Here is a 24,827-nt window from a genome sequence, read left to right as displayed (position 1 = left end):
GGGGATGAAAGACCAGTCTACGTGTCTTTGGCCATCCATAAGAATGTAGTGCAGTGCGTAATCTGTGAGAAAAGAAAAGACAAAATGAAGAATTAGGTAGGGTAAAATGTTTTGGAACACAAGCAGACCATCTGGTTTTAAAATACTGGAATATCTACATGCCATTTACTGTCAATTTTAACTTCCTGATACACAAACCGCCATACTATTAGACTTATATTAGTCCCAAACTAAACTTTGGCTAATTTCAAATGGATGCTGGCATACACAGCGTTCTGCATCCTTTATGAGTGAACAACCTTATTGAAAATATGGCAACTAGCGTGCAGAACTTTGGAGGGGGGGGGGGATCTGTGGTGTCTTTTTCCAGACTGTATTATCTTCACTTAGATATTGGAAACACCTAATAACTCTGCTGTCATCACTACAAATCCTCCGAAGACAAAAAACTGTCTCCACTCCAGTGGAACGGCGCACACGGCTCCAAGAAAGAGCCCTCGGGGCACAGCTGAGTGTAACAGTTAACGAGCCCTTAGTCAGCCCTGTCTGCTCCCTGATCCGATGCTGTGGGAGCCATCACGCCGCCTGTCTTTGCCTTATCTTGCCGTACACAGTCACTCAAAGACAATAGAGCCACACAGAGTGGCTCCACGAACAGAAAGCTTGGGAACTGCTTTTGTAACCACACATGGTGTCATGTAAAAAGTCGCAAATCTGATGGATACTACATTGTGTCCTACGCAAGTGAGTGAGTGTGTGTTGCTGTGTGTGCATCTGTGACTGTGAATGCCCTGTGTGCAAGGTGGGCCAGGCTGTTATTTCCTGCTGAGTGGGAGACATGAAAGATTTTTATGCTGTTGATATCTCTGCACAAATACACCAAGCTGTCTCCACCCTATCATGGGAGAAAAACTCCCACCACTAACAAAAAAAAAACCCCGCTCTCAGCAGTTGACTGCATTCGTTGAAATCCCCCAAGGAGGGAAAAGTGAGCAGGAAGGGGAAAAAAAGAGCCCACTCTCTCCCACCAATACTTCCTGGAGCCCGGGGCAGTCTGGATCTGCATGGGTCTCCCCGACAACTGAGCTTTGTCTAGACAGAAACCAATGCTCCACTCACCGGATAGGAATTCAGTAAACCCACAGCCCCTCATTCTCACACCACCTTTAGCCTGCCACTCTCACAAGGCACCAAACAACCAAGTCACAGCTCACAATAACCCAGCATTTACACTCCAACCAAATGCACCACCCTGCCATTCATGAAAATATAAGAAATTGGGGCATTTTTCTAAACAAGGTGCATGAAAATCCTCCCTTTTTACTTCTCCCGTAGAAAATTCCTCTCATTCCACCTTCACGCTGATCGTGCTCTGCTTGTTTCACATCAAGCTTCAAAACCAGTAATATGGGATGCAAACAGTGCCGTGTGAAGGGCATGGAGAACTGAATGTCAAGTTGAGAGGCCAACACGCTTTTTTTGACATGGTCCGTTGCTTAAGGATAAACATCGGCAACTCTTCCTCCCCAGCCTCACAGTTACACATAAAGCTGACGTTTTCATGCCATTCCTCCAAGGTTACCGACACCAAGTCCTCTCACCTTTTCCCCACTTCTCCACACTCACATGCCTAACTAAGAGACACACCCACCCACCAACACACACACACAGTCATTGTTTCACATGCATGCAAAAGTTTCTTTGTGTTCTTTCTTTTATTGATTCTGTCTCACGGGAAGGTTTACTCAGCATGGTACTGACTGCTGGGTGTAGTTTTCCTACAAGTTCTAGAACTTTATATTAACAATTTCTCCTGCACCACTCTTGCAACACTGTTGCACATGAGTGCATTCAGTAACATGCACCATTTCATAGGTTTCATTTTAACATGCATAAAAGCTGCAGAACAGAATACTTTTCATGCAGGGCCGTAGCAAGGATTTTACAAATACTGACGTCATAAGTCCATGATTTAGAACAGCTTTAGAAGCTGTTCTGGAGCTTTTAGGTTGTACCACATGAGCCTCCTTTGCTCAGTTGTTGTGGAATTGGGAGACGATTGAAAACTCCAGAGCAGCTACTAAATGGACCATCAGGTAAGATTATTTTGTCAACTGTTGCTTCTAAGGTCAAGAATGAACTTTCTGTCTAAATGGCTTATTGTAATTTGGGGGAAACAGCCCTTTATATGAGTTTCATTTCTTTTAAGGAGATCAAAAAGTATATTATCTAATTCATTCACATAGTATTAATAAATAAAATAAAAAACACTAGAAGAAACTTGACACTGAGCTTCGTCATTATGTTTGGCATGAAACTTGAATTAGAATTCATTCATCTTCAATTTAGGACACTGACATGCACACACAACATTGTTCTATGTCAAAATATTGATGATCGATGGTCGATGTAAGCTCGTGACAGCTACCCTCTCACACATGTTACAGCTGTGCCAAATAATTTCTGGCAACTAATATATCATTTTTAACAGAGGTGTTTGAAACACGGATTGAATGCTACGCACTTACAGCAAAGTCTGAAGTAACCTTGCCGGATCTTCACCTAAATCTGAGTAGTTATTGCCTTTTCTACCCTTAATGCTTGACGACTACTTAAATGTAAAACTATGAACTGTCATTTGGGAACATTTGGTTTGTGGATAAAAGAATTAATTAATTTCTTGACACTTGAGAAAATCAGATATAACACAAGGGGCAATGCATGCCAGTTTCACACAACTAGCAACCGGTTATATTTAGATAAGATGAATACATGCAAGACTCTAATATAGCAAGCAATTTAAGAAAAACTCAAACTAAATGGATCCAGACAGCTGTAAAAGGTTGCATGACAGATCATTTGAAACATGCAAATAATGCATCAACAGAATAAGAGACTGAATAAATAGAAAATGAAAGTGGTCTTGTGGTTTGCGTAGTTAAAGAGGCTGATCTAATCAGCGCATGCCCAGCACTGAGGGAAGGTGGTGGTAGGTGATATGGAGGCTTCTTCACTGCTGCCACCTGACTGCTTATCATGACGAACAAAAGACAGAGAGAGAGACAGAATAAGGGGAGGGCTGGGAAAAAAATAAACACAGCCTTCTGACCTCAGTAACAGGAATGACACCCCCCCCCATGAACTTTGAAGCACCCCAGAGCTGAGTGAGCACTAAACTGCACATAATGAGCAGCCATGGGGGAGGTAGAGGAGAGGGCTGTGGACGTAAGAGCTGCTTGGGTGGACACCACGTCCAAAGTGTCTTTTTAGAGAGGCTCCACAGGTGGCTGCAATTTTTGTCTCATGACATCTCCCTGTCTGGAAGTCCCCTTGATTGCAAGCCTGCAGTCTTGACGCATTAGAAATCTGCCCTTTGGCCCTACACGTTATTACCAGAGACTTTGCATACACAGTGAGCAATGAAACAGGTATTATTAACTGAGAAAAAATCCCAAACATCCACCTCGCCAGCTCTGCACACGGGTTACTGCAGACAAAGTGCACATTTTTAGAGCGTACTCAAGGGAAATGTGCTCTTCTGCTGAATGCAATCATTTGTTTGAGGATGATATTTGGAAAATGCATGAATTTCACAATTGCTGGTACTTTTTTAGGGGCATCACTGTGGATTTAGTTGTCCTTCCATTTTGCTGGAAATGCAAGTTCAATTGGTCAGCAGTTATACAGGTAAACAGTTGTAACTTCACATCACTTCTAGTGAGATAGGCTTACAAAAAAGAACTGAAAATAAACTTAAAAAGTCAATGGAGGGTCTACATCTCTAAATAACATACCTGACTATCTAGTACTTTTTGTAGTATTACATTTACTGTATCCCTGTAAAGCTACAATATGGAAAATCACAGAGATAGAAAGTACATGAGTGCATTTACCCCTATACCTGTATTTATATTTTATGGCACTTAATACTTTCCTATTTTACACAGAAATATTGTGCCTCTTAAATTTATATTACAGCTATAGTTACTAGCATGGCTGTACATGCGTAGTCTTGCAAACCATCAAATAGTATATACAATAGCTCCACCCCAACCAGCTGCAACATTTAAATGCTGCCTACTTGTTAATGCATCAGTAATAATAAAACAATAATATAAAATCAATGAAAAAACAAAACAGCATGGGGTGCTCTGGTGGCCGAATGGTTGGGACACATGACACATGTTCCCTGGTTTGATTCCAGTTGGGGACTTTTGTAACAGTTAAGCTATTCTACATTCTGCTTTTGAACATTTAGCTGATACATATGTATAATCAGCAGTAAATGCAGGTCTTTTACTTGTAATGCAGTATATTACTTTTACTTAAACCTGCAATAACGAATGAATAATGATTTTTTTGGCCACTTGGGAGCGGCGGAAACAAGTTGTTAACATGACAATTGCATATCATCACCTTTTAAGTTGATATTGCGAACTTGTAAGCCAACAGCTGCTTATTTACACATCCAGCAGTTCATGAGCAACATTCACTTGACGTCATGTTTCTGGCCACCTGGAGAATGGAATTCCAGTATTCACTCTCTTTTAGCTTCTCTTCTACCAACTCCAAAACCGAAAATAAAAGTTTCTATATAACAACACACTTCCTACTTCAGGTTGTGGCATTTGTGCACAACCTGAAGTCATGGTGAAGCTCTGCAAAATGAGAAAGCACCAGATGGAGAATCTGACTTATCTGACGGACTTGTGTGTGTATGCTGAGTCTAGACTACTGTGCAGAGACTGATTCCACCATTAACAGGGTGTGACATTGTGGTACAAAGTGTGTATGTCCTCTGTATTGCACTCACTCGTGCACATAGGTACATGATTAGCTCATGTATGCAGGATGCTCAGTAGCAGATGAGTGCCAACACGTGATACTGACATAAAAAAAAAAGGATAACAATACAATACTAAAAAAACAATACATTTGCAAAGAAGGAATGCTGCAAGTTATAATCCAAAGGCCTGCATGCATACCAACTACCGCAATACATGAAATCCAGTCACAGGATGAATGTCAAGTGGTCTGCCTCTGTCTCTCAACTGCCACGTCTTCTGACCGGCTATGTCATTGTGTAGAGGTAAAACTCAACAGCTTTTCTCATGACAAAGCTGCCAGAACAGGGTCTGACAAGGAAAAGTAAAAGTAAAAGTGAACACAACACTTTTGAATACACATTATCTCGATGCAGTAAATCATTTACATGAGTGAGAACATTTATGCCGTCATGAGGTCACAAGACCTAGACAAGTCTGCTCCTTAAAAAGGCAGACATGTGTAGTTTAATGCAATGTTAACCTGCTTATTATCCAAAATGAGGAACTCATCTTCCCAAACCAAAGCTCTGCATTATCTCAGTCAACAGCGACCTACAATCAAACCTAGTCTGGTGCAGAGAGTTCAAATGATTACTGAGCCTTTTTCAGTCATGCATTTTGGAGCATTATAATGCTGTATTCATTCAAAGCACCGACCAGGATCTCACAGGGAAAGTATGTGCGGGCCGGTTGCAGCGGTTTGTTTTCAGAACAGTGTAACTCCAATGGAACGCGGCTGCAATGCCGAGCAGCATACCACCCTGTTTCGCCCCTAATGAACATCAATCAAAGGCGCATTCTTACAGCGGCACAGACCACCAAGTGTATACTCGCAAGGCAATGCAATTAAAAGCAACTTATTTCTGGACTGGAAAATATTTCCTTTGCCACTGTCTGGTGGAGGAAAATGTTTTAGAGAAAAAAATCAAAGCAGGAAAGAGCAGCTTGTAGAAAAGAATCCCAGGCATGCACCCAGTGGCTGGGCAGATTTTCTGGGCAGGGTGACATCCCGACTGCTGCTTGGTCGTCGTCTCTTAACTGCCAGACCCTTATGTTTGTTAACTGGAGGCCGACATTCCCTGGACGGCTCCCACAGGAAAGAGCAGGGTGGAATTCTCGACACGTGGCACAGGAGCGTCTCAAAGTGGACACAGCCGCTCATGGACAGATAAAGCAAGCTGTGTTGACTGTTTGACTGTTGTATTGTCAAGACCCTGCGGTGATGATCATGAGTGTTTTTAACAGCAGACATGCTGTTGCTATGCAGAAGCACTTTCCTCCCAACGCCCTTCTATGCATCAGCATGTAGAATGACAAATAAGAACTGAAGCAAGATTATTGTCTGAAGTCTTTGTAAAGTCTGCAGCCATGCTAGCGGCTCTGTGAGGCTGTACTTTGGGGTAATTGCTAATGTCAGCATGCTAACATGCTCACAAGGACAATGTTAACATGCTGATGTTTAGCATGCTTAATGTTTACCATGTTCACCATTTTAGTTTAGCGTGATTGCATGCAAAACATTTCTAATTTACACTAAACACAAGGCTGACAGGAATGTCTTTAGTTTTGCAGGTGATTGGTCATAAACCAAAAGTATTAGACAAGTTAAAATGTTGTCCTGATAATGGCGCTAGAGGATAAGTCAGGGGATCATCAAAGTTGTTACAATTCATCCTGAAGTGAACATGAATGTCTGAACCAAATTTAAAGTCAGCCCATGCTGCAATAGTTGTTGAGACATTTCACTAAACACAACAAATGTCAACTTCATGGTGGCTCCAGAGGAAAAGTCAAAGGATCACCAAAGTCATTGGGGTTCATCATCTGGGCACCATGAATGCCTGCACACAAATTTCATCTTAATCCATCCAATAGTTGTTGAGATATTTCAGTCTGGATCAAAGTAATGGACATTGCCATCCCTAGAGACATGATGCTAGCATGGCTAAAAACACCATATACATGTAACCCTCCTTGCAATTCCCTCCACAGACAGCGGTGAGGTCAGCACCTGGCAGGCAGTTGTGTGAAAATCCTATCCATGGAAACGGATCTGCAGTGACCTAGTTGTTGAGTGGGCTGATAATATGTCACAAGGAGGCAACAAGGAGGGGGGCATGGTATTTATACATCTGAAACTGCAGTAATAATTTGTTCACACTAATGGTTTTGTGTAGGCACAATGTTGGCTAGGGTGGACATTCTGTTTTCGTCCAGCAAAGCACAAGGGAAATGTTCAGTGCTAATATATAATACTACATTTTTAGTACTAATTTAATGCATATGGTTTACATTGCAAATATTTTTCCAGATGAACAAGAAAAAAGTAGAATTCAGCAGCTGACGGAGCCCCAGCTGCACTAGTGATACTTTCTGTGCCCTGTGGCAAAAATTTGATGAGGCTGTTTGTCCTACTTCAAAGCCAACATGTGTCTACATTATCGCTGTGCAGATAGGACAGCTAATCTCAAGTGGTATCTGCATGCATCCAGGGCACTTGGAGGCCACCGCACACAGATCCTGGTTTGAATTCCCAGAGTTAGAGGTGCACGTACATAAATAACACAAGAAAGTAAATCTATAGAAGTCTAAGATTTATTTTTACAAGCAACACAGACTACATTGCAGTCCCTGAGAACAGAAGGAAGCTGCAAAGCATATAGTATATGAGAACAAAAGGTCTTGAATGTATTCACTTTTGTCTCTTACAGATCAAATAGGTTTTTTCTTCCACTTCCATGAAGAAATTGAAGCGTGACATGTGTGACATGAGGGAAACATACAGTACATGAGAGCTGTTTCCATCAGGCTTAACATATGGTTACACCAAAAACAAAAAGGCAAAGCACACAACCAGTGCTGGCTTGCTGGTCATGGATGCAAGTCATCAGAACTGGTGATCAAATGAGTATTAACCACATTACTTCCTGCACAGGGAAGAGACACTCCCGCCTCTGCTCATAGCTAACCAACATGAGTAGGAGTGTGTATGTGTGTGTGATGGGGGGAGTGGGAGGGAGATTTGGAGAGAGGGGGGTTAGTTCAGGAAGCGGACGTAGTGCGACCAAGCAGAAGGAAGGAAGATGCCCATATATGAGCAGATGCTTATGAAACAGGATGGAACACATGCCTGAAGAGGCCTGGATCTCCCTTGGGTGCGACAATAATGCAGTAAATGTGTAAACCTTGTCCTACATGTATAAACACACACCCTGGCACTCGAAAGCTCAAGCTGCACCGAGCCTTTCATTCAATCTGACACTTCAGTAAGCATCCTACCTGAAACTTTGCTGTTATGTAACGATCATTACATTAGGTGGTATCAGTGTTGGCTCCAGTAACAGAGAGCAGGTTTCTGTTTCTCCCAGCTGTGCAGAACAGACCGATGTCCTGCAGCCACTTAGCAACACACCTGCACACTGGCAAAAAGAGCCTTTGTTTAACACCTGCATATCGACTGGGTCACTTTTTCACTCTCTCGTTTAACTATAAGTGATGTTCATGCAATCAGGTAAGAGTAAAGTAAAAGTAAAAGTAAAAGTCCTGCATTGAAAATGTGACTTAAGTAAAAGTACAAAAGTATTATCAGGAAAAAATACTTAAAGTAGCAAAAGTCAAAGTACTCAATACAGAGAAATGGCCCCTGTGAGTGTATATAGTATACCCAACGATATACATACAATTATATAGTATATTGTTAGATTATTATTACTCATGCATTCATGTTTAAGCAGCATTTTTCTCTTGTCACTTGAAGTGAAGCTAATAACTATTTTATACTGGGCTGCAACTCATATGTGCAGAACACCATCTGCATGAAGAACTGTTATTAATTAACACATGTACAGCTATTTAGGACAGTGATGAGCCACTGTGCTTTAAGCAACATGTGCCACCACAGTTCTTCACACATGAAATCCAGACCAAACTGCAAAAACAAGCAGACATACATACTAAAGTAACATTGTTGGGTTCACAGTTCTGCAATACCCTGACCAAAATTAGGACAAAGAAAGAGGTTTTTGAATAATAGATCAAAGTTAGTGATTTGACCAACCGTTTATAGCATAGCAGGCAGTGCACGACAATGATGAAATCTTAAACCTGGGGAATTAAGATAACAGACTGCCCGATACTGCCATCATGTGGAGGAAATGTATTAGCACAGTACACAGGAAAGTTGCTTCAGTATGAGCAGCATCATCTTCTGACGAACAGATTTAAGAAGGGCTTGAAGCGCACACTGATATGACATGCCATTTACATCTTGCATTGTAGCTCTTTACACACTGGTAACATCCTGTACTGACAACAGTCCACATGAATCCTTTAAATGGTTATAACCATTTAAAGGATGGGTTCACATTTTTTCAAGCCTATCTTAAAACAATACTTACATGCCACTCTGTACGTTGAAAGAATTTTTGGTCGCTGTAATACTTCCTCCTGTCCATACTGGTCATTAAGAGATCGATTACAAAAGTGAATTTCAAAGTAAGTAACGGGGGACAAATCCACAGTCGGTGTTCTGTGTCATAATGCATTCTAAAGTGTTTCTGGCAGAGCACGAAGAGGGAATTTTGTAAATAAAAGACCAATTTTGGAATAGACTTGGATACACATTAGATTTGTGAAACTCAGACTCCTAAAGCCTCATATTAACTTCATATTAAGTTTCTATTTTTTTTTGCATAGAACTGTGGATTTTGTCCCTCATCACTTACATTCAAATCATGTTAGTAGATCTCTTCATGGCAATGTACAAAAATGTGAACCTATCCTTTAAAGGAGAAACCTCCAGTTTTTGAATGTGTGGGTAAAATTCTAACGTTGAAGGTACTAGCTTAGGTATTTGGTCAGCTACAAATAAAATCAATTAGCAAAACAAACGTCCCGAGCAACAGTCCTTATAATGAATTCATATTAAAAGTGTACTCCAGCAATTTTGCATTGCACTACCATATAGCTGGGGGGGACTAACAAGAGACAAACTAAAAAAAGAACGGTCAAAATCAGTGCAGCAGAGGCCGAGAGATTCTCGGAGCATACATTTCAGGAGCATACATTTCCCATAATGCATTTATTTGTCAGACCCTCACTGGCTGATAAATGCCCACATCTTTCAAAACCCACACCCGGGTAGTACTCCTCATGATAGTACACTAGCCACATGTAAAGAAAAGAGTCATTTTCTTCCAATAAAATAGGTTTCTCTTTTAGAATAAGAAAAGAAATTTCAAAAGTGTGTTAGCGGGTTATCTACCTGCCAGTATGACTTTTCTGCCAACAATGTCAATATGTGACAGCCCGCTTGCTGCCATTTGCAACAGCACTGTAAACTCAGTTTTTTTCGCCAGAGGGCAGCACCTTACAGGCAGATAAAAACATCTGACTGGAGATATGAAAGACTTATGGGGACTATGTCTGATTAATAATGTATAGACTGGTGAAGCAATGTTTGTTACCTGATCCTTCTCTCAATTACAGTAAAGGCCGGGGACGCTGGTGGCAACAGTTGACACAAATTGGAGCCAGTCTACTGACAGAGACACTGACCTGTGTGGGAAAAGATCTCAAGGAGCACGTATTGGGGTCCCAGTCTGTGTGACCAGCATAAATCTGTCAAGGAAAGCAAAGACAAGCAATTACTAACTAGCCATGACAGCAAACCAAACAGTCAAATATGAATGGGTTTTCAACACCAGGGAGTCAGATTCTTCAGTGAGCACGGAAGTGGAAAGGTGGTGGATGTATCTTCAAGACAGTAAACACATTTTTAAAATTTTATAACCCAATCAGAAACGCTGACAGATTTGTGTGACTATGGAAAATTGTTTATTTATTAGTCCTCGCAGCAGAGGGCAAACAAAACCATGAGAGCATGAGCTCGAGCCCCCACAGTGTGATGAATACCAGTTCACTGACACACGTTTTTGCTGTGGGTGAAGATACTCTAACTTCTGCTACATTTGCATTCATTACCGCATTCCAGTGAAACCAATTAGATGGCCAGTCCTTTGGTCTGAGATCTCTCTGTGTCTCCGTACACTTTCTGTAACAACAAGTGGAGGCGGGGTTTGGTGGTGTGTGAACTAGAAAGCAGACAGTCCAAAACACTGTTTAGTTTCTTTCTACTGTTAACTTGCATTCAGCAGTCACATTTCGCCTTCATTTAAAGGCCTAATTCATCAAACAGTCTTATATATATTAATGAGAATTTGGACGGCAAAGATGAGTTATTTAAGAAATAATCTTTTAAGTGAGTTAAAAGATTATTGAGTTTGAGTTTTTTGACCTCGGGGTCAGGAAGCCATAAGAGGTCGCTTGATATGTCAACTGACAATCTATTAAAGCAGCAATAATGATTTTTTGGCCACTTGGGGGCAGCGGAACAAGCTATAAAACAGCATTGACATATTATCACCTTATAAAGTTGTTACAGCAAACTTGTTAGCAAAAAAGTTGCCTATTTACACATCCAGCAGACACAGAGCAACATTAGCATTCATTTGTCATGTTTCTGACCACCTGGCAAATGTAAGTCTAATATTCACTGTCCCGTTAGCTCTGTTTTGGTCTCCGCCAACTACTGAGGGAAATATATATCTCTTCAGCTGCTAAAAGCTCCATATGTTACCAGCTAGTCGCATACTTTGTCTGCCAGTTGGTCGTGTACAGTGTGTTTATCAGAGCTTTTTCACTGTGGCTGGAAATGCGGTTGATGAGATTTGTAAGAGTGAACCAAAACAGTAAAGACAGCCGAGTAGACAGCGGAGAGTCGTCTTCAGCGTTTGACAAATATTAGCAAAATAAGTGATGACAAAACACATTGAGAATTGCATTGATTGCACAGACAGGGGACATCCTCATTAGACGGGATACTTTGGAAAACACCGGTGGCAACAACTTTGACGATTGCGCAGTAAGCATTAAAAAGTCCTCTGAAAGCGCTGCATTTCCCATATAAGCCACACAGACGTTTATGGGCTTAATGAATGAACGAATGAATGAACGAATGAATGAATTATCTTTATTTACATTGCTTTTTTACAGCAGTCATCCCTAAGACGCATTGCAAACACACACTAAAACAGGCAATGTTGTCAACGTAACATGTTTACAATGGAGTAGGCAAACTCATTAAGATCATTTAAGATCAGTGTATATGATGGAATAGTGGCATTTGAAGGCTTTTTACGGCCCAAAGTTGGAAACACTTGTTATTAGAAACAACAGCTTGGGTTATGCTTGGGTCTGTATGTGTGAGAATATGGGAAAAACTACGTCATGTCTGAATTATTTCAATCTAAAGCAAAGCTGTGTATATGAACAGAACTGGAAGGGAGGAGAAACAAGTTATTGTTTTGCAAATTAAATTAGTTTCCACCCTCAAATTTTTGCAGTAAATTAAATTAGGGTATATTACACAGAAAAATATTACCAGAATAAAGAGTAACTGGTGATCTGTTAAACTAACACTCAGAGGTCTGTTATTGTACAATGTTGACATTTTATTACCTGCTTTGTTCCAGTTGCTAGGCAACCTCTTACTTCCTTGTCTAGTTTATAATTTACCATACTCTCCAGTATCAGGGCAGGGTGGTGGAGCGTTGTTGTGTGTTACCAGGTCAGTATAAACAATAATGCAGCCTAACGGGAACTAAACACCATATAATAATGATTATGACATCATTTTAAAACATTACATAATGAGCATTTAAAAATCTGTGATGTACATACAACAACACACACTTATCTAAAGACTCACCACCTGTGATGTCATCAAGACAATAACTACATAAACCATCTGTGTTTTGATTGACTTTATTTACAGGAGTCACATGTGCTCAATAGGTCTAGCTTAATTAAAACACACTGAAAGATATAGTATAGTGCAACCCAACCAACCAATTACACATCAGTGCATACCTCACCCACAGGAACCAGCTGACTGGAGGAGGGCATAAAGAGAAGATAATTAAATTTAATGACAAGGAGACTCATTTCCCTGATGCTGCTACAGATGCACCACAGAGACCTGGAGTTGGTTTGTGTAATTGTGTCAGTTAAGCTGTATATCATGTGGGACTGCACAAGGCACATGCCTACAAATATCCCACTGCAGCAACATGACCGGTCCCACGGCGTCAGTGTGATCATACACAGGATGACACTAGCCGGTGACCTGGCTACTGTCACACAGGCCTATGTGTCACTCTGCAGGGGGAATAACCCAGGAGCTGCAAGGACATCATGCCACAGGGGCAGGAAGCGCAACAGTGAGACAGCACTTTCTACTCACACTATTTGATCCAAGGATAAACTGTTTAAAACAGATCATATTGGTAACAGATTTTCCAGTAAGTCCCAAGGGTTCTATAAAAGTTCATTCATAAAATTAAAAAGCTCTTAATTTTGAATTTATAAGCAACCAAAATGCACATTTCATTGCTCTCTTAATTCAGACAGCAATGATTCTGAGATCAACTACTGTCAATCACTTCTCTGCCAAACCCAGGTAGGAATATATGTTGCAAAATACCATGTGTTACATAAAGATGACTTTATTACTTAATATGGAGGAACACAAAACAACTAAGGGCAGCTGAGAAGTCCAGGAAAAAGCCCAACAAGATTAACAGAAGTCCAAACAAAGACTAATCCAAAAAGAGTCCAAAAAGAGTCCAGGGAGACTCACAGAGACACTGGGGAACAACAATCTGACTCACACAGCCGCAGATACAGACTTAAATACACTCAGCAAGGGGAGCCAACAAGACACAGGTGAAACTGATCAAGACACAGGTGAAAACAATCAAAGCAATCAAAGACAGGAAGCAAAACTATAAAAGACGCAGGAGGGAAGGAGACAATTTCAAAATAAAATAGGACATGACTGAACACAAACCCAAAACCATGACAAGAATAAGGAAGGTCACACAGTCCTATTGTATCTACATTTACATGCATTCTTGTTATGATCAGGTTTTTGGAGTATTCTGTCAGAAAAAAGACACACATAAACACAAAATTCAGTCTGGGTTGTTTCTAAAGAAACCAGGATATTACAGAAAATGTCAAAAGACAAAAGTAAAAAATGCCAGAAATTCCCACACCCCAAAGTCACATCAATAGTTTGTTTTGTCTGACCAACAGTCTATTTTCTATTTATATATTGACTAATTACTTAACTGATGAAGGACTACACTGGTTTCCCACAGGTTTAATGGGCTACAGAAAGACTATTACACTGTCAAAAATGAAAACAAAAGGAGTTGCTCTGATCCAGCAGCTTTTGAAAAAAAAAAGACATAATGCTTGGTCACTGCCTGCTGGCCACCACACAGGATGTAGCTTGTTGTTCTATCCTGAATATGATTAAACACATAACTGGGATACTAGTGAGCATGTAAACATACTGTCAATTTAAAAATGGAAAGCAGTATCTGTGAGGAAAAGCCAATATAACCCATAGGATCCATTGTGAAAGCCTTCATCACTTGTTGATAAGCAGTTAATGCTTTGTGTACTAGGCAGCCTCATATGTGTGACATATCCACTCATACTCAGTGACTGTATAATACCTTCATCACTGTGATACGCTCTGGTGAGGAGGCTGAGAGAGCTCTGACGTGTGTCAAGGCAGCAGAACATATTTCACATATTGCCGTGGACTAACAGGGCTCGAGGCTAATGGTGGCGGCTCCACTGTGTTGACTAGAAGCATTCTCTGAAGGTCTTTGTGACCAGAGCAGTGACGCACAGACGAGCTCCCCGGAGGCCGAGTGTGGAATTTGAGTCGAGGGATAGAGGGGGAGAAACTGTCACGAGATTAAACCACGCTAAGGTCTGCACCAGCTAAACCCACGTCAGCACCAGAAACCCGCTCAGGTAGAGTCACACTCAACTGCCAGAAGCCATGTTACTGAAAAGATAAATCTCCCACAAACTGAAAAAAAATTAGATTAGAGAAATATTCTGGTATGCCTTTAAAAACACTGTGATTCCTTCCTTTTCTGGTCTGTTACACAGCACATTATATGCTTTCACTGTCAGATATTCTTGTCAAAGATTCTTGAGACAGAACAAAATACAGATTCTGTTTGAAACATGGTGCCATGATCGTGTATTACACCTAAGATTTACAAGAGCAGATGTTCAAGTAATTAAAAATATTAAATACTTCCCTAATATATCAATTTGATTCATATAGTACAATAATACTGACTAACTTGTGTCATCATAGCAAGTCAACAGCACAAACTTGTAGCTGAAAGAGAATGTGGGTATTTGTGTTGTGTTATGCAAAAAAGACTTATTTAATGTTTAAGCCACTGTTGCGATTTGAATTCACATGGTAAGACAATTCATATCTGGGAGCCTTTTCCTGAAAAAGATGACTGAATGAAAGTTGTTCTGAGCATAAGAACTTTAGTTACCACTTGTTGCTCCTGCTGGTGTACTTGCCTGTGGAAGTAAACACAGGGTAACACCTGTTCAGACGGTAACTAGAATTAACCACCTTGTGGTTGTATGCCTAGATCTTCGTTCTCCAGGAGACTCGGGCTCTCCTCTTGTCTCTCTCTCTCTCTCTCCTCTTGTGCATGTTGTCTTTGTCTCTTTCTCCCTCTGGGTGTTTGTTCTTTTTTACTACCTGTGTGAATGATGTGCTTGAGCTCTGCTCCTGTGAGTCTTTGTAGTCTGTCCTCTTCCAGGTCTCGATGGTGGAGTGGAGGTCGTGTGGCTCAGGTCTGTTTGTTGACACCTGGGGTTGCACATCGTCCTCCCGGATCCATTCTTCATATACTGTATATTTACAATCTATCTGTAATTTCGTCATCGTGATTGTATACCGTAATGTTGGTCTATTCTGTACATGCGACATCTACGTGACATGCGACGTCTGTCCGTCCTGGGAGAGGGATCCCTCCTCTGTTGCTCTTCCTGAGGTTTCTTCCATTTTGCCCATTAATGGGAGTTGTTCCTCATTCCGACTTGAGGGTCTCAGGATAGAGGATGTTGTTTGCTGTACAGATTTTGAAGCCCCTTGAGGCAAATTTTTGACATATATAATAAAACTGACTTTGTTAAGCATTGTTGTTCTTGTTCTGCTGTATGTCTATTAATGTGTAAGTTCATTGAGAGAAACAAAAGCAGAGTCAAATAATAAAGCTGATTCTGATAGAACACAGAGTTGGAGCCATGACAGTAGACAATGCTTCAAATCTGGATGTTGCTGCAAAGAAGCTGCGAATTCTAAAATGTGGATGCTTCACACACGTCTTCAACCGCAGAAGATCTATACAATCACCACAGCTTCAAGGTGGGCACCCAAGATTAGTGTCACCAATTCAGAATCCGACCAAATGTAAAATAGGGTCACAGTCTCCCCTTCTGTTCCTGAGTGATGGCGTTGAATAGCCAGAAAAGTGTTTTTGCAGAACATTATGATGTCACAGTGAAGTTGACCTTTGACCTGTTGGATATAAAATGTCATCACTTCATCATTTTATCCTATTAGACATTTGTGTGAAATTTGGTCATAATTAGAGTGTGAATTATTGAGTTATGGCCAAAAACCCTGGATGTATGAAGAGAACAGGATACAGCGTCGGAGGCGGGGCCCCGCTCATTCCTATGAAAGTCGCTCAGTGGCGCATGAAGCCAAAAAAGCCACCTCCCGCTGTAAAGAAATTACCCGGATGAATGCATACTGCAGCAGCCCATGGAGCATGCGCACCAGAGACCTCCGCCGGCCGAGCCGCTTAACTTCCGGTCTAGCCCTCTGCTAACTTGAATGGGGATAAAATGATTTAATCGTGCATCTCTTCTGGACTTTCCAAATGTTATCGGGCCGAATGGATCAAATTCTGATAGTGAAACGAGTCATTTCACGGGGGGGTTGTGACACTCAAAAAAATGTATCCACCATTTTACAGCTGCTTCTTTCACAATGTAAGTCTATGGGAAAAAAATGTTTTAGTGTGCATCACGAAAGTTGTAATTACACAGTTTGGCCACTATGTCAAATTGACTTCAAAGCCTGGCGTACTTCCGGTACGCGTTCACAAGAATGGGACAGACGGACAGACGGACAGACGGACGGACGGACGGACAACCGACGACCCATTATTCTGAAACCCCAATAGTCCGAAAAATGTCCCATTGGACCGAAAGTCCATTTGTCGGAAAACAAACGCCCATTGCTCCAAAGGCCCGTTGTTCTGAAAATACACACTCTGGTATCACCAACTAATGTACGTAACTCAACTGACGTAACTAACATACTTATTTTAACCCAAACCATGATATTTTCCTACACTTAACCAAGTAGTTTTGGTGCCAAAATCAACTAGTTTTGATGCCTAGACCTAACCAAACTGTGACCGTTTCACAACGTTAACCACGTGCTTATTATTGTTACCATGACGACGAAGGTCACCTGACTTAAGACAGCAGCATAAAGATCAGTTTAGTAGTTTAGTAGCCAAGGCTAAGAATCAGGTGTACAGTGACTCAGATAATAGACTGCTTTATTTAAAAAGATGGCTCTAAGATTTAAATTGTTGCAATAACGCACATTCCAGCGAAGTACACGTGAAAATTGTACAAAAAACCAAACATTAGTATTTGGTATAAGTCAGATATACAAGACCTAAAACAACAACTGATCTGACATTTCACTATTTTTGGTGTCTGGACGTCTTTCCCCTCCAAACAGTTTGTACATCAGTGTCACAATGACAACAGAATTTTGCTCACCATGTTCCAATGTTTTCATTTTCCAAAACGGACGAATATTGTCTCAACAAATCGATTTGGTCTTTTAAATGCTTGTTAGCTCCAACCACCAGTCCAAAAACCCAAACATTTGCTTTCACATGATAGGCCTACATAGAACTGTAGTAGTAAATACATGCATTGGAGAAACCAGAACCAACTATGAAACTTAATCGATTATCAAAATAGTTGCAATCAATTTACTGTCAATCAATTATTCGTTTCAGCTCTACATGTTTCCCAAACCAACAACTTATAACCTGAGGGGAGGTCATGGTTGGGTCAATCATCCCCATGTTTGCACTCCAATAGACCAAACAACCAATTTAAATAAAACATACTGAGTTTCAAGGTTCCCATTGTGGCCCTCATGTGATAGTGATATTCTCTAATTTTCATAACTTCCATAACTAAGTTAAAGTGTTCCGTGTAGCCTATGACCTTAACTTTTGATTCCTTCCTGATTTTTTATTAGGACTTTATTGTTCAAAGAAAGAAAGCTTCATAACAGCAGGTAGGGCTTTCCATGGAGAATAAAATGCCTTGATGTTTGTCAATCTCCCTGATATCCACTGACTTTCCAGGATATTACTGAGAGAAGCAAGTCATTCCCTCCTCTTCTCTTACTCTACTCCTCTTGTGTGAATACCTGTCATTCCTGCTGCTTTAAAACACCCGTTTACCAGCCAGTGCATTTACAGAAGAGAATGTATCCACCATGTAAATCTGACACAGGCTACTGCAACTTTTACAAAACAAACTGGCAACATGTCGAGCTGATGAAAATACATTCCATTCGTGGTGTTTTCCCCAAATTGCACTTGCTTCTTGTTTACATAAATTGTTGTTGGGATTATGGTGATCGACCGGAGGTCATAGTTTACCAGCTGGTATTATTTAACCACAGCATTATTGTCCACACACCGCTGTCATGTCATGTTACAGTTGCTAAAAGATTATTTATGTAATCTCTGTGCTGATACTCACCTGGCCTCTCGGATCCGACAGAGTTGTTGTTTTTTTTGTTCAAAGTGGAGCCATGAAAGAATGCAAGTGGATCTCCTTGTCATTAAAACATGTACTGTAGCTGCGTCGAATGAAAAAGTTTCACGACGCAGAAAATCCACATTGAGCCCTGTTGATGCGCAGCGCAGTGACACGACACGGAGACAGTCATCTGCTGCTGGCGGCTGCTGAGCTGCTGGGCTGGGACTCTAATTCCTCTCCTGTTTGGAGGAGCCAACCGCGCCCCCTGTCGGCCACCAGGTCATACTGTACACACACCTACTTGTCATTTGACAGACGTTCATGTGGCAATGCAATACTGTCTGGAATACACATACACTTACCTAATAATGTTTTGTATATGACTTGCATGCCAGATAATTGTGTGTTCCAGAGAGGCACAGGACAGGATGTTATATGAGGTCTGTATGAATGTGGTCATGTAATAGAAAATACACCAAACACTGTATGTTTAGGTCTAGATACAAAGCATATATCTAATGGCATTTTAAAGATCCTGCAGATGACTGACAGAAGACAAGGCTATAGGCAAATACTCACACAACATACTGTAACATGTGATTCTATTTTTTCTAAAAAAAAAAAAACAAACCTTTAAACATCAGTTGTGTTTTACTTTAGTTTGATGAGCAGTTTTAGCTCAGTGTGTGTTTGCAGTTCAGCGTGTTTCCTTCTGATAATTAATGTGAAATGTTGGGACCTGTTCTGTTTATGGTTTACTGGGGCCTGCACAGCTGATCACTGCTGACAGAGACTGGAGGAGGTTTAAGAGGGTTAAAAAGAGTTTCCTTTCTCTATGTGTTTCCATTCCAGCTCTCTGGACTGCTAATCAGCCACAGCCCAACATCGGAAACTTAAAAAAATAGTTTCATCTTTGGAAAAATATCGTAAAATTGAATTTCTGGGGTCAATTTTAGATTAGTGAGAGCATGTCCATTCACCAAAAGTTTAGGAAGATGTGGATTTACATGACTTTGATATAAGTTATAAGACATCATAGATCAAATATCTAAATAAATCAAATATAAATGTATAAATCCTACACACTGGACCTTTAAATTTTGTACAAAAAATCTCGAAAGGTATAATGTTTCATGGTGTTTTCCAGTAATTGCATTACAGACCATATTCCTTTCTCTAGCCAATTTATTTTAAAATAAGGATTTATTCCTAAATACCACATACCTGCAATTCCACAATGGAGTGTTATGGGGACTAAAATTATGCTTGTAGATAATTTTTCGATCATAAATGTGACCCGGGAGAGGGCAATGAAAAACGGGAAAATCAGAAGGGATGGTTATGTGTGTGAATGCTTGTAGCAAAATAATATGCAGTGCCACAATTAACTTATTTCCAATTTTAAGTGACGTTTCCAAAATCAATGCACCAATAAGAATGATAAAGGCGTAACTGGTCTCTCCCTAACAGATGCAATAAATAACAGGATAGTGAAGGAGATGTCAATCAGGCACAATCTGTCCACTCCCACACAGTCTTGAGAAGAGCCTAATCAGGCCAAATAATTCAAAACAGCTGTGTGAATGCATCATGTGTGGAATGAATAATATATAATAATAATAAAAATAATAATATTCTGCTGAATATACCAAAAGAGAGAGGCGTTTTTAAGATTCTCCAACACTCAGTCAGTTAGGCTACAGTATGTTACATTAAACACCTCCAAAATTACAACTGTATAAGTTAAGCAAGTCAACATCAATTAATTACACTTTTTTAGAAAGATTTAAATAAAAATACAAATAAAAATTAGACTATTCGAAAAAATTACTACGTATAAAAAGTATCCCAAATAATATATAGTAATATCCCAATACTATTTTTATTACCCTGAAATGTTTAACCATTGTGCAGTGACGACATCATAATTACATGGGGTTGAAAATGAATGTTTATTTTGACATTTAGCCCCCAAGCTTAAGAAACCAGATCTGCATTATATTACTGCAGGACGCTGTGTTAGCATAATCAGGGCACAAATGTAGCTGGAGGGCCCTGTTAACCCCCATTCCACACCTTATTCATCCAACTTAAGGTCCTTGTTATGAAAGTTAATGGTGTGCTATAATTAGTAATACATAGTTTTCCCATATTACCAAACACGGTTACAATTAGCCAAGTTACCTCAGTTCACTTGTCACTTAGTGAACATGAGGCCTCTTCCTATAACTTTCACTTTACCTGTCATCTACGTTTTAAGTCATGTAAATTTCCCTTATAAGTTAAGTTAAAAGTTACATTATTCTAGACAGTCTACATTTTACAGCCTGCAGTGTTTAGTTTAGTGTTATTATAATGAAATAACACAACAAAACAGGGTTTCTAAACTACATTAAGCCTTGGCAGTTACTCCTCAGCCACCTTCCCAGTGATCCTGTAGGTCTCTGTCGGCCCCTGCTCTCCACATGTCAGCCGGCTCTCTTGGCTTTCTGGCTTCTCCAGCAGATCTGTCAATATTGAACATAATCTTAGACAAAGAGCTGCTGCTGCTACAGAACATGTCTGATAAGTTAACCAAGTAACTGTCTCTTCTCATTTGTTTTTTTTCATTTGAGAACTGGCTTCTAACTATGAACTCGTAACGTTACACACCTGTTTGCTGACTGCCTCCTGACTTGTTTCTGTTGGACTTGTGGGAGGGGGCATAGAGGAAGATAATGGTGAAAACATAGAGGTTCCACATGCCGTAGATCCCTGTGAGAAAAGCACTGTGGACTTGGAGAGTGTAGTCTCCCCAGTGCCAGTGACCTTCACTGACCTGGTGAAAAATAAGAAAAGTTGGAATCATTTTTAAGAGCCCAAATATGTCACAATAGTAAATAATAACATAATTATCATAAAACGAGCAGGTAAAACTTCCATGTTGATCATTAGAGGGGTAATACTTACTTGATTTAGGATGAAGAAGATGACGGTCATGGCTGCACATGCTAGAGTTACCAGCATCAAAAACTTGAACCTGAAGATTATACCCTGCCAAAACCAGCAAGAGTGGAAAAACAGCAAGGATATTGTTTAAAAGTTTTTTGGGGTTTTTTGGCAATGTTTTACTTTGTATTTGGGATTCAGATATTAAAATAAACAAATCAAACCTTATAACGCAGTCTCCTAGCCTCTGGCATTGCAGGAAGTTGCTGTATTTTCCCACCAATGTTCCTGAACACACAATGCACCATGCCACACAGGGAGAGAAAATACAGACAAACAGAAATCCCTGCCACAATAATGAAGGTAATCTGTGATGACAGTCAAGGAAAAGGCCAGGACCTACATGTAAAGTATGTTCATATAAGGCAAAATCTGACTTTTTATAATACAATATAAATCTCTGAAGGATACTGCCACCTTCATCCCAATATCTGATGCCCAAACACTGTAGAAAGGGTTGGTCAAATGAACCCCCCTTTATAAGAAATACAGCACATTCATATAAAGAAAGATATAACCATAACACAATAGACCTCATCAAACGCAGCCGTGTCATTACCTTTCACTCAGGTCAAATATGAGGAGAATAGATGAGCCGAACACCACCAGCCCAACCTGCCACCAGTACGCAGAGAGCAGATTCCTCTGACTTTGGTCCTAAAGGATTTGTTGTTGAAATAAACTGCATAACTGGCATGAAAGTATGGAGAAAAGTACAGTAAGGAACAAGTAAAAAGTGCTTACCATGAGGTGTTCACCACAGAAGATGATCCAGAAACAGAAGAGCGTGGAGTAAAAGACGCCCTGTTGAACATCTTCGAACAGCAGCATCCACGTCCACTCAAAGCCCAGGGAGAGCCACTCCACCGGCACGTTCAGGAACGTCATAGAGATCCCGAGAGCAAAAATCACCCTGTATAAGGTAAACACATACTATAATGTCTTACATTTGCTCTTAAAAGAAAGTAACTTTCCGCTGCAGGCAGAGTATTGACCTGACTCTACCAGGCCAATCATGCACTTAATATCAAGCAGTTTTCATTTCCCCTGCTCTCCACATGCCACCCTGAGGCACTGTATACAACAAAAGGTTTACCTGTGGCTTTAAGTTTGCACTGAGTGACTAAAGAGCCTGGGTTGCACTCAACTTAAGAGCAATGGAGCTGTGTTGTATAACATCACTTTACCTTTTAAAAAAAGACGATGGTGTATTCAGTCTGCTGTAAAATATCTAAAGTCCAGATGTAGGGATTGTATGGAGGACCAACGTGTTCAACATCAAATTAAAAAAATATATTATGAAATAAATAATAAAAAAAAGTGCTAAACATAAATTAAACAATACATTGTGAAAACATTTAAGAAATTACTAAAACTCAACTCATTATTTAAATTTTGTTACCGGTGTTCATATTAATTTTATTATGGAAAATATATTTCAAAATTCTTATGTTTTTATTTCATAATGGCATTTTTCCCCAGTGACATCTGTATTTCATGTCACATTTCATTTCATAATTTTACTTTTCATAATATCCTTCTAGCAATGTCAGTTTTTATAATGTCACTTTTCATGAAGGTGGAGTTGTCGCCAATTCCCGCCCCTTCATAAAACATATGACTGGTTGATGCTTCAACTCATGATTGGAGCCGTCATTATTCCTGTGATTATCTATTTATTATTATATATTTATCATAATGTGTAACTTATTTATTTAATATTGAACACTTCAGGCTTCCATATGTTTGGAACTTTAACCCTAAAATTTAGCAATACTCTTGAAGAGGCTACTCATTACTAGTGTTACTAAGGCAAAGCAGTTGGTTTGATAAATACATTTAGCCATTCTTCCTTCTTGGCTCATACTTTTCCAACAGGACTGGAGGTCTTGCCATGAGGCTGATCCTGTGCCAGTACCAAACTGTTGCCCCAAATATCCAGGGACTGAACACAGTCTTCATGCTGATCCACACTTTAGTGAAGCCTCCATTCTGGTGGATGCCCTTAGAAAAGAGAGACACTAAATGTCTGAATGTAACACATGCAGGCTTTGGAATTTAATTCAATCAAAACATATAATGGAAGTTAAATTATAAGACTTAAACTCACCACTATTTGGATGTCCTTTATTTCTCCAATGCCAACATTCACTGTGTCATTCACTGGCAAGCGCAGGTTAATCAAAAAATATTTGTGGGCCACACTTCCCAGTTCCATGAATGGAATGGGGTCACAGTGATAAAAGCGGCCTTCATTTTCATATGTCTGCAAAAGCATGGAATGTTACAGGTTACTAAGCAGAAACAAATTTAATAATAATTTATTTGCATGTATTAAAAGCAGTTATGCAGGTTTACCTTAGGGACTGCAAATATGCACCTGAGTGGCCTTTGCTCCACTGAGTGAAACTTTGTGGTCCACTCAGATATCAAATCATCCCTGTATGCCAGGCCAGCATCAATAGTGATGATAACATCGTCTTCTACACAGACAGGGACAAGATTCGGTTTATTACGTATCCAGCACAAGAACTAGAGTAGCTTGGACCTATATTATTTAAATTTCTGGAAAAGACACACATCTCACCAATCTGATTGATCATTTTGAATGCAATGTCGAACTGTAGAACAGCAAGCATATACTGAAACCAGGGGCTCATCTCCTTGTTGGGAAGAGGTACGTGCACTGCAAAAACGATGTCGTTGGCATCCAGTGTTTTTGCCAGAGGCTCATCGAAACTGTGGATCTGCTGGCACCGATTTGATCCCCACGGCACGAGCCAGCCGCCAGCCCTGTGGCAGTTAATGCATTTGGTGGCCAAGTAGCGGATGGCACTGGTGGGACTAGGAGCTACGGCAAAGGGGAATAAATCTGTCAGACATGTGGTTTGAGTTATTTTCTATTAAGTACAGACACAATGTAGGCTACACTTTCTAGAAATACTCTAATTAAATAAACAAGTAATAAAATCTGACTACTTACCGATTAAGGCTCCAACCAGGATGGAAATAACTTGGAAAACAAAAATAAAGAAACCCAAGAAAACCAATTTCTTAGTGCTCATGTTCTCTATGATTGCTCCTGCCATTTTTGAAAGATAATTTGGAAAAGTGACGCTCAAGACTACGAGCCTGTGGTCCCAATAGGCTAAGTGCTCCACTGCTGCTTGTCTACCTGCTCACACACACATCTGACTCTCCCAGGAGTCAGAAATCATCGTCAAACAGAGTGAGTGCAGAGGGGGA

The 24,827-nt window shown here is 40.2% G+C and overlaps 2 protein-coding genes across 5 annotated transcripts in view; both read right to left on the bottom strand.

Annotated features, from left to right (window-relative positions):
- gng12b (guanine nucleotide binding protein (G protein), gamma 12b) overlaps positions 1–18,829 on the bottom strand; it is a 30,661-nt gene extending 11,832 nt beyond the window's left edge. Inside the window, exons 1-2 of one of the 4 annotated variants that reach the window (XM_044199099.1) lie at positions 18,594–18,828; positions 10,292–10,445 (exon numbers count right to left, since the gene is read on the bottom strand). The gene's annotated coding sequence lies outside the window, so the exon portion shown is untranslated. Of the gene's footprint in view, positions 1–8,105; positions 8,246–10,291; positions 10,446–18,593 lie in introns of those variants that run through there. The other 3 variants (XM_044199101.1, XM_044199103.1, XM_044199102.1) reach the window with 3 other exon arrangements.
- A 1,702-nt stretch (positions 18,830–20,531) lies between these two features.
- LOC122877288 (protein wntless homolog) lies at positions 20,532–24,796 on the bottom strand. The gene is made up of 12 exons (XM_044198633.1): positions 24,565–24,796; positions 24,169–24,432; positions 23,940–24,064; positions 23,692–23,847; positions 23,449–23,585; positions 22,326–22,494; positions 22,141–22,238; positions 21,993–22,056; positions 21,746–21,889; positions 21,543–21,626; positions 21,246–21,411; positions 20,532–21,100 (listed from the first exon to the last, which is right to left on the bottom strand). Exons 1-12 carry the CDS (start codon positions 24,668–24,670, stop codon positions 21,000–21,002), a joined length of 1,614 nt encoding a protein of 537 aa, XP_044054568.1. The 5' UTR covers positions 24,671–24,796; the 3' UTR covers positions 20,532–20,999.
- Positions 24,797–24,827: the final 31 nt, after the last annotated feature.

The sequence above is a fragment of the Siniperca chuatsi genome, linkage group LG6 (genome assembly GCF_020085105.1).
Source record: "Siniperca chuatsi isolate FFG_IHB_CAS linkage group LG6, ASM2008510v1, whole genome shotgun sequence".
Lineage (NCBI taxonomy): Eukaryota > Metazoa > Chordata > Actinopteri > Centrarchiformes > Sinipercidae > Siniperca > Siniperca chuatsi.
Note: the sequence above shows the minus strand (reverse complement) of the source record. Positions and strands in the feature narration are given on the sequence as shown.

Excerpts from the sequence above, each read along its gene's own strand:
- LOC122877288 (XM_044198633.1), bottom strand. The coding sequence starts at position 24,670 with ATGGCAGGAGCAATCATAGAGAACATGAGCACTAAGAAATTGGTTTTC. Across the intron at positions 24,065-24,168 it reads CAAAATGATCAATCAGATTG|AAGACGATGTTATCATCACT; the intron begins GTGAGATGTGTG and ends CTGTCTGTGTAG. Across the intron at positions 21,890-21,992 it reads ATATTGGGATGAAGGTGGCA|ATTACCTTCATTATTGTGGC; the intron begins GTATCCTTCAGA and ends CTGTCATCACAG.